This window comes from Myotis davidii, unplaced genomic scaffold (genome assembly GCF_000327345.1).
Source record: "Myotis davidii unplaced genomic scaffold, ASM32734v1 scaffold970, whole genome shotgun sequence".
Taxonomy (NCBI): Eukaryota; Metazoa; Chordata; class Mammalia; order Chiroptera; family Vespertilionidae; genus Myotis; species Myotis davidii.
In genome coordinates, this window is record NW_006282204.1 from 523,849 (window position 1) to 534,298 (window position 10,450).

Sequence of the window (10,450 nt, forward strand, 5' to 3'; positions counted from 1 at the left end):
CCTCCCTTACCCCCACCCAGCCAACCTCCCGCAGCCCCTCCCCCCAGCCAGCTGGTCCCCCGATAGGCCTTGATTGTCAGCCAGGCCGATGGACCCCCACCCATGCACGAATCCGTGCACCGAGCCTCTAGTATACCCACAAAAATGTGTGTGTTGGGTAATGAACTGTTTTGTGATTTCTGTGCTGGATAGCACAGCCCCGCTGCGGTCCATTGGAGAAGACACCGCTTTGTGGTCTGGAGTAATACACTCTGTAGAGAGGCTTTCTCGACTTGTCCCAATGCTGCGGGCACTCTGGATTTAGACAGCTTTTCTTTTTCTTTTTTTTGTTTTTAAAAAAATATTTTTATTGATCTCTGAGAGCAAGGGAGAGGGAGAGAGAGAGAAACATCACTGATGAGAGAAAATCACCAATCCCCCTACTGGAGATCGAGCCCGCAACCTGGGCATGTGCCCTTGACACTATCCACAGAGCCAAATCCGCTAGGGCTAGAGAGCTTTTCTTTTCGTTGGACAAGAGGCAGGCTGAGACTCTGTTACTAAAGGTTAACCCTTCTGCCTTCTGCACTTGATTCGCATTCCATGTGTCAGCTGTGTCCTATAAAGTCACCTCCAGCACTCAGTCAGCAAATCCTGGGCCTCTGCACTCTGGCCTCCTGGCATTTCTTCTTCCCTTCTTCTTTCGTCCTCAGCCTTGGTCCTTGGACTGGATTTGGGCTAGAGCAGTGGTCGCCAACTGGTGGTCCGTGAGGTCTGAAAGGGTAGCGACTGCTGGGCTAGAGGACTTCCTGGCCAGCCGGCTCCCAGGATGATGGGGCAGGTTATCAGTGGGGTAAGCCCTGACGTGTGTAATATCGTCCTGCGGCAGAGTAGTTTCTTTTAAAATGCTATTGAATTAATATTAATTGTAGGCCCAGCTGCAGAAGAGGCTAAGGAGAAAGTCGATTCCTTAAGGACAAGTAGCACAGGCCTGCTTTTCTCCTGGATCCCCGCAAGTCCCCTCGAAGTTTCCCTGTCCCCCGCTGCCGCCCGCTCAGGGCCATCAGCTGCCGGGGCCAGCAGCGCGGCTGTCCCACTTCTACAATCCCCCTAACTGCCTCTTGCACAGGACTGCCAGGCTCATCCTTCTTAGATTATTTTTCTTACTATCCTCACAATCCTGCTCAAAAGCCCGCACTTTACTTCCCATTTTTTCCCTTTTTTTTGTTTATTTTTTTACTTTCCAATGGAACTGAGCCATGTATATAATTTTAAAGTTTCTAATAGCCACATTAAAAGCATAAAAAGAAACAGGTGAAATTAACTTTAATAATATATTTTATATAGCCTAGTGCCGTGGTCGGCAAACTGCGGCTCGCGAGCCACATGCGGCTCTTTAGCCCCTTGAGAGTGGCTCTTCCACAACATACCATGTGCGGGTGTGCACGTACAGTGCGATTGAAACTTCGTGGCCCATGAGCAGAAGTCCATATTTTGTGGAAGAGCCGACCACTGATGTAAATCATTAGTGAGATATTTTACATCCTTTTTTCCATATACTCAGAGCATTCCATTCAGATGTTAAATTTTATTGGAAATACTTTATCTCTATTCAGATTTCATAAAATTTTCAGTTGAAAATTTATTTGAGACATAACTGACTTATTCAAAATGTAATTTAAAACTTTCCAATGACTGAATCACATTTCAATTTTTAAATTTAAAGTCAATTAAAAACCCAGTTCATCAGTCACACAAGCCACATTTCAGGCGCTCGACAGCGACTGTGCTGGCACCTGGAGCTCACCCTCGCCCTCCCTCCCGCGTGGTCACTGGGACTGTCGCGAGGAAGAACCAGAGAGAACCAGTCAGCCGGCAGTAGCCGTCCAGCTGTGGCCAACATGGTGTCCAGGCTGATGACGGAAAGGCTTTTTCCTAACAAGGTGGCAGTCGTTGAGAGCATTTGACAGGGAGAGAGGGATTTAGCTCTGATGGCCTCCATTGTGCCATGTGGACGCTGCATGACTCTAGGTGACGCCTTAGTCCCCCCTTGCCCCAGCTTTAGTGGGTGCACGGAGCAGCCGGGCAGCCGGGCATCTTGTTTACCAGCAGGTCTGACGCGGGGGTTGGGCAGGGCTGCGATGCTGCGTTTCCAGCAAGCAGGTGAGCTGGGACCTGACCTCTGTGCCTCTGGCCTCTGCTGGGCAGTGGGAGGCAGGTGTACAGAAGTGCATCAGTGCACACACGTGCTGGGCATCTGCTGAGGCCCTTCCTCCCTCGCAGGGCTCGCGGTTGGGTGGGGCTCACATTCACCTTCAGTTGTGGGTGTGAGGGTTCCCGTCAGGGAGGGTTGTTATTGCTCTTCCTTCGGAGCCTTCCAGCGTGCCTCCCGCAGCGCGGGCGTCAGACGTGCATCTAATCCTGGCTCTTCCTTCTGCCCGCAGGTTGTTGCCTTCATGAAGTCTCCAGTGGGCCAGTACCTGGACCGCCACCCTTTTGCAGCCCTCACCTTGCTGGTGTTTGTTGTAATGTCGGCTGTTCCTGTTGGCTTCTTCCTGCTCCTTGTGGTTTTTACCTCCCTGGCTGCCCTTGTGGGCGTCATGTTACTGGAAGGTACTTGCTCAGTTATTCGCCCCCTTGGAAAAATGACTCAGCTGGGAGGACACTCTTTATTGGGCATCTGCAACTCTGGTCAAAGGTCCCTACTCTTGTCAAAATCACATGGACCACGGCTGCTTGTCAGAGTAGTTAAAACACGGGCTCCGGAGTCTGCGTTAAAATTTGTACTCTCAGTGCATTGTTGGACGAGTTCCATACCCTCACAGCCTCAGATTCCTCTCTGTGAGGCGGGGAGATAACATGCCGTCTCAGAGGGTGGTTGTGAGGATTGGAACTGACATTTCGTGAAGAGTTTGGCACAGTGGACAGGCAGGGCAGCCTCTCCGTGAATGCTGACCGTTGTCCAACAGAGAGGCCGTCACGCCAGCCAGTCACTGAGCGCCCGCTGCCTGCTGTGCCTTGCGAGGTACTGAGGCTCCCCTTCTCCCCTTTCCTCCTGACGTTCCAGTGCCAACTCTCAGCTTCCTCCTGTGATGCTAAGTTAACATCGCCCAGAAAGCAGATCTGTTTGGCTCAGTTTGCCTTTTCAAGTCAGATCACAAGCCACAACATGCTAGCCAAAGGGATGGTTGGCAGTGGGTCAGGCAGTCACCTGCGGTCCCTGCTGTGGCTTCTCAGAGCTAAGAGCACCCAGAATTGTTTCCCTGCCCCGGGGACTGGACGAGGCAGTTTATACTTGAAGAAGGTAGGCATGATGGGCGATGAGCCAACTACCTCTTGGCAGTGTGGTCATTCAGTAAGTATTGATGGGCAGGCGGGCGAGTGAATGAATGGTGGAGGGATGAATGAGTACTGGGACAAAGTGAGTTTAGAGAGAGAGAGATGGGTCCCCTTTATTTTGGTGACAAAGCTTTACAGAAGGCAGGGCTTGAAGATGTGCGATAATGTCATCTCCTTTGGGTAAGGAAGGGCTTTCTAGGCCGGAGGAACAGCATGTGCAAAGCCTTTAGAGCAGTGGTTCTCGGACTTGAGTGTGCATGAGGCTTGCTTTGTGAAAATGATGACTTCAGGCCTCATCCAGAGATGAGGTCTGAGGTAGGGTCCAGAAATCTGAATTTTTAAAAATATATATATATTTATTGATTTCAGAGAGGAAGGGAGAAAGGGAGAGCCTACAACCTGGGCATGTGCCCTTGACAGGAATCAAACCTGGGACCTTTCAGTCCACAGGCGGGCACTCTATCCATTGAGCCAAATCAGCTCGGGCCAGCAATCTGAATTTCTAACCAGCCTCCCAATGCCTCTGGTTCTGATGCAGTGGTTACTGGCCGCACTTCAGAAAACGCTGACCTAGGCTTCTGTGAGTCTCATGAAAAGGCAGCACAGTGTTTAGATTCTATGTTTACAGACATCACCAAGGCCATGGGGGTGAGTCCCGGCTGCTCACTACGCCTGAAGCAAGAACCAGGGTGTCTGCCAGCCATCCTGCCATGTCGTTAGCCCTACATTGGAAAGGGGGACTCGTTATGGGGGGAAGGAGAAGCAGGGCACACAGAAGCTGCCACCGCCCAGCACACATGTGGCAAGTCATGGAGTTGTCAGCCAGTACCTGCAGGCATTTATCATTTACCCTTTCTACACACGCGTCAAACTAACGCCCCAGGAGGCCCCAGAGGCGGTGAATGGCTTAACTAGCATCCGCCTCCGGCTGTCTGCTCTGAGAGCCCCGCCCTCCCTGATAGTTGGTACTGAGTTTTCCCTCACGGATCCCACTTTATGAAAAATGTATTTTTGTCACTTAAAAAAGTCCGAGTTAACTGTTTTTTAAACACGACGGTCCAGGGTCTGGCAGCTGTGTGAGCTGATGCCACTAACCAAGCTCTCCTCCAGGGCTGGTCATCTCTGTGGGTGGCGTCGCGCTGCTCTGCGTCCTCTGTGTCCTGGTCTTCGTGTCACTCTCCGTGTCAGGGACAATCATCGTGTCCTACGTGGCAATGTCCAGCCTCATCAACTACTGGTTTTCTCCCAGGTAAACACCTATCATGCGGTAACCTAATCGTTTCCTTGCGGGGGAGGGGGAGGGTGGTTACAAATAATACCCTCACCCAACAGTGTTAGAAGCATAATTGTAGGAGGCCAGGTCCTCATCATTCCCTGCGCACATCGGGCATCACATGGGAATTCACGGTGGAGTTTCAAACAAAACTATCGCTCTCGTCCACCCACATGACAATTGTGTTGTCATGGCAACTCTATGAGGTAGCTATTGATTTGTTCCTTTAGAAAGATGTTCATTAATTTACAGAAATTCAAATTAAGGTATTTTTCTGGGAGGAAGGAGGAATATCCATGTTCTGTCTTGGTCCCTGTTCACATTGCGGGTAAGTCTTGAACTTGTTCCTCAGGCGGACGCCTTCCCCGGGGCCTGTGTGGGGACAGCGCTCCATCTGACATTCAGCTGCTGGAGGGACTAGCGGGCCCGGACCTTATGCCTGTAATGGGCCACCATCCTCGGGGCTTCCAAGGGGATTTTTTTATGCTTGCGTTTTGTCTTTGAGGATTTTTGGATCTGAGTTCCAGGTGGGCTGTGACCCATTGTGCTTCATTTCAGCCCTTGCTGAATTAATCGTGCTCTGGGCCAGGGACCCTCACAGCCACCGGGGAGGCAGGCACTAGCCCCATTTTGCAACAGGGAGGAGTCCAAGTCCCAGCACCAAGTGGCAGGGAAGGGACTCAGATCCAGATCAGGTACTTAAAAGCCTTCTTACCCGAGATGTAAAATGACTTTCCGACCAGGGTCGGCAAATGCGTTCTGTAAGGGGCCAGATGGTGCATTCCAGATTTGGCAGATCGTGTGGTCTTTGTTGCCACCACCCAGCTCTGGTGCTGTGGTGTGAAAGCAATAGATAATTAGCCAACAAAAATGAGTGTCCCTGAGTTCCAGTAAAACTTTATTTACAAAAGTGGGCAGTAGGCTAGATTTGGCCGGAGGGCTGCGGCGCACCAGCCCGTGCTCTCAGGACTGAGATGCTAAGCTTGGTTTCTGCAGAGTAGCCCCTGAGCCTCATGGATGTCCCTGCAGTTGCATGAGGCTTCTCATACATTGTTTTGATCGCTGTCAGTCTTGAAGGAGATGAAAGAGGAAATGTTGGTCTGTTTAGCTTATTGAGGTTGACGCCTCTGCGTCCACGCCTCTCCCTGCTGCACATGCTCTGCCACAGGCGGGGAGACGGAGACAGAGTCAGGGCTGGCTCCTGGCCACCTCCTCCCGCTCCCCGTGTCCGTCATGGAGAGACGAGACGGAGTCAGAGCTGCTCCCAGGCAAGGTGCTCGGACCCTTGGGCTCTCCACACGGCAGTGCTCAGCCTTTTGTTCCCAGGCCCCATCTTACCTTCTTTAAAAAGATGAGTCTTTCGAGAATTTTTGTTTATGTGGTTTCAGTGTATCGATAATTGTTCAAATGGAAATTATAACAGAAATTTGAAAAATATTCATTTAAAAGAACAAAATTACCTGTTGAATACAGAACATATTTTTATGAAAAGTAGTTATGTTTCCAATACAAAACGGAAGGAGTGGCCTTGTTTCCCATTTTGCAGAGATCTTTAACGTCTCCCTAGGCCAGTGATGGCGAACCTTTTGAGCTCGGCGTGTCAGCATTTTGAAAACCCCTAACTTAACTCTGGTGCCGTGTCACGTATAGAAATTTTCTGATCTTTGCAACCATAGTAAAACAAAGATTTATAGTTTTGATATTTATTTTATATATTTAAATGCCATTTAACAAAGAAAAATCAACCAAAAAATGAGTTTGCGTGTCACCTCTGACACGCGTGTCATAGGTTCGCTATCGCTGCCCTAGGGGGTGGGCTGTCCTGTCTGTGCGCTGTCCCACTGTGTGCTGCCCTGAGCCGGTGCTCGGGGCGAGGAGCCGCCTTCGCAGATGGTCAGGCCTGCTCCGTGCTAGAGCACCGAGCTCGGGAAGTGCAGCTCTTAATGGCGCGTTGCAATGTGAGCTTTTGTCAGCAAGTTCTCACTTCAAGTCATCCTAAGTTCTAAGACTTTAAGCAAAATGGTGCATGAAGCCAGTGTCACCGCAGGTAGCTCACCAAGCGCACAAAGCCTGTGGTGGTGCATCCGTGCTGGGACAAAAGGCGCGGTCGCGGACCTGCTGCGCCTCGTTACATTAGAACCCACTGGTCTATCTAGTACTCGCAGTAGATCTTTCCAGCCGTGCACCATCGCGTAACTTCGTTGGTCATTGGAGAATATTGGTTCATTGAGTCATGCGGCTCTTCCAATTACACTGTGAAAAATTGGAGCATGAGAGTGGAAAAGACGTGTGTGTTATGCTATTAAGAAAATAGTGGTCAGTGGAAAGCCCTTGCACCAGTGATACTTTAAAATTCAAGAGACAGATGCCTCTCTTGTTAAATAATCCACAGCGCAGAGGGAGAGGAACTGCCCACTTTATTTCAAGATGCAAATGGAATTTTGACCCTAAAACAAAAAATAACATAACTAAAATTTTAAAAAAGGAAAAAAGGAAACAAAACTCTAAGCTGGGTTTATGGGAACTAAGCAGTCTTTTGAGGAGCCACACCGACCTGCCTCCTGTGCAGCTAAGCCAGCCTGAGGAGGAGGAGGCTGCGCTGCTCGGCCGGGCATCGCGAGGCCTCTGGCCCGTGGTGGGGAGAGTGGGGCAGTTGGTAGAGCCACCACGTTGCTTACGTACGGCGCTTACGTACAGTGCCTGGCCTCCTTACAGCTCTTCCTAAGGGAGAGGGGATTCCTTCTCAGCCCTGTGTTATCAGGTAGGAATGCTTTGGCTGTCAAGTAATGAAACCCGAAGCAGATACCAGCTTAGACAAATGGGTTTACTTTATGGCCTAACCAAAAGCTGGAGACGCCCAGGCTTCCCCAGGCCCTCTGGCGCCATCACATCCCAGCTACCTGCTGTGTATTGCCATCTGGAGCCGGTCGGTGTCACCTGATAACCACAAGGAAGATGCTATGGCTCTGGCTGCACCGACTATGTTCAGAGCAGGCGAAGCGAGACCAATTGAGTTCCTTCATCGGCGGAGTCTGCCCTTTCTATCAAGTGAAATTTTCCCAGGACCTCTCTCCATCCTCCCCAACCAGCCTCTGTGGCTAGCGTTTTGTCAGGTGGGTGCTCCAGGCTGGAAGGGCAGGCGATGAAGTGTTTAGTTCTCTCAGCTCTTGAAGGAAAATCTTTCGAGGAGATGCACCTTGGGATTGTGTTTGTCAGCCAGGCTGGTGTGTGATGGGATTATCAGCCCATAGATCCAGGTAATATCAGCAGCACTACCCTCGGAAATCGCCATCACAGGGACTAAAAGAGACCCACCTGTTCCTCCTCCCCCACCTCCCTGGTGTTGAATCATCAAGAAATAGTTGACTAATTGGAATCTGAAGATAAGGGTCTGAATCCCAGCTCCACCACTTTTAGCTGTGTGATCTTGAATATACTGTTTAACTTCTCGATTCTCAAATTTCTTTTTCTTTATTTTCTAATGTATTGATTTCAGAGAGAGAGAGAGAGAGAGAGAGAGAGAGAGAGAGACATCGATCTGTTGTTCCGCTTACTTATGCATTCATTGGTTGATTCTTGTATGTGCCCTGATCGGAGATCGAACCTGCAACCTTGATGTATCAGGACAATGCTCTAACGGTTAGAGCATAATCCACTGAGCCACCCGGCCAGGGCTTGAGCTGTTTTATTGTTAAAATAGGGTTCCTCCTTGCTCTGCCTTTCTCCCTGGATTGTTGTGAGGATACAGGCTGCACGATATCCAAATAAAAGAAGGGAAAAGGGCATCAGCCCTGTCTCCATGTAGTCATTTTAACTTCTTGTGCCCTTGGTTTCCTCACCTGTGAAACTGGTGTAGCCCCAGTCCCGTGTGGTGACAGCAAGCAGCTAAAAATAACTATCAAAGCATGTCCCATATTCAGCTGTGTACACTCTCAGCCCTGCTCTTTACAGAGGCCCTAGAGCTGACCATTTGCTCTCGTCACGGAACAGACCACAGAACCCCAGCAGCGACACCAGCCGGCCTTGACGTCTGCAGGCTGCAGGGGCCCTACCAGGAATGCGGACGGCGGACGGAGCCTGTTCCAGTCATCTTTGGAGAGTTGTCGGGGCACACACGCCGCTGGGATCACGACGCAGAGGGCGCTAGTCAGCTCCTCGGGTGTGTCCTCTGCCCTGTCACTTGTTTGTAGGCCCTGCAGTGGCCCTGTGAGCGCTGCCCTGCTCAGCACCTCGGCCACTCGCCCCTTCTCCCCGTGAGGCAGACTTGCCGTTGGCAGTTTGAGCCCCTAGAGCCTGGCACTGGGATCCTAAGGTTGACTTGACCCAGGATCTTGTGTCCAAGGGCCCAAATTGGAGCAAATGTGGATTGTTTTTTATCTGTTCCTTTTTTTTTTAGAAATGGGAGGAGCTGTTTATTTCTCCACGGGTTTGAAACAAGAGTGGGGGTGAGAAATACCCAAACCAGAGCAAGCTCTTCGGTGTTATTCGCTTTTATTCAGAAAGCACAGCAACATTGGACAATAATGGACTCTCAAAGCTAGAACAGCCTTAATTTTATAGCCAACAGCATTTTTTCAAAAGTCTAAAGGAATAGTATCCACTGCCGACTCCTGGGAAGTGCTTTTACTCTTTGCACTTGATACTTTTGTATTGTTTTAAAGAACTTGTCCTGTTAAGCCATTTTTTAAAAAAGTTCTATGAAAACGCTAAAGGACTACAGAAATTTTTAAAATTCTATGGAATTTCTACTTCAGTGGTTTATTTGCTGTGGATTTTATTCAATAAATATTTGTTTAGATATTTTTTTTTCTTTTTTTACTTTCTATTTCCTTTCTCTTTAGACATCAGACCCCTGTTCTTTGCCGGTTCATGGCAGACCCTGGTAAGATGGCTTTTTAGTTGCTGGTGGTAGACAATTCAAAGTGGCTCACAAAACAGGAGGCTGAGGGGAGGGGTCCATTCCAGCTGGGAAGCCCGGGGCTAGGTCTTGCGGCACTGCTGGGCCCAGGCTCCCGGCTGCCTCAGCACTGTGTCCCTGGAGTGAGCTGCCTTTCCGCAGGCCCTCCCTGCGTGGCATCCGGCCGCTCTGGCTTACAGCAGCCTTATGGGTAGCACTTTGTGCGGGACTAGGAGGCTGCTCTGTTCTAATAGTACATACAGGTGTTCGGGTCTGGCCCTGATTAGACAGGCTTGGGTCATGTGAGCAACCCTGGACCAATCCCAGCAACGGGGATGGACTGTGCTGATAGGGCAGGGCTGGGCTGGGCAAGCTCTTTAGGAACCCGGGGCGGGGGTAGGTCAGCTCCACTGGTCCCACATAGGGTGGAGGTACTGGGGTGCCGACAGATGGGAGGAGGCTCACAAGGAATGTCAGAAGGAAAGGAAATGTGTGCTAGACAGACAAAAACAGATGTGGGCAGTTTGCCACAGTAGGGCATAAAGGAAGTTTCCCAGCATCTCATGATAGCCACATCTGTCACCAAAAGTGCCTTCCCCTGTGCTAGCGTAGAGCTGCCTATCCCTGCCAAGCACGGGGTATGGGCATTGCCGGGGAGTGTTCATGGAATGTGCCTTTCCTTCATGTGAGGGTCTACCCCGCTGGGCTCTGGGGTCTGAGTAGAGAAAAATGAGAAGTTTCCTGAAGTTTCCTTTCTAATGTGGGAGTCACTTAACAAGCGTGTCAGTTCTCTGTTGTTACATAACAACTTGCCACAAACCACGGACTTAACAGAACACATGTCACGTTTTCTGTGTGGTAGGAGTCCTGGCACGGCCGTCAGGGTCAAAGAGGGGGGCTGAGGGACCTGACGGGTAGGGAAGGACAGACCAGAGGCCTCAGGGAGGAAAGGTCCAGGGTTG

At 50.3% G+C, this 10,450-nt stretch overlaps 1 protein-coding gene across 5 annotated transcripts in view; it reads left to right on the forward strand.

Moving 5' to 3' along the window:
- TMEM159 (transmembrane protein 159) overlaps positions 1 to 9,393 on the forward strand; it is a 16,864-nt gene extending 7,471 nt beyond the window's left edge. For 2 of the 5 annotated variants that reach the window (XM_015571941.1, XM_006752779.2), the window contains 3 exons: positions 2,424 to 2,592; positions 4,429 to 4,567; positions 8,528 to 9,393. In XM_015571941.1, the coding sequence (XP_015427427.1) occupies positions 2,424 to 2,592; positions 4,429 to 4,567; positions 8,528 to 8,618 (399 nt within the window). In that variant the 3' untranslated portion in view covers positions 8,619 to 9,393. Of the gene's footprint in view, positions 1 to 2,423; positions 3,657 to 4,428; positions 4,568 to 8,527 lie in introns of those variants that run through there. The other 3 variants (XM_015571968.1, XM_015572068.1, XM_015571997.1) reach the window with 3 other exon arrangements.
- Positions 9,394 to 10,450: the final 1,057 nt, after the last annotated feature.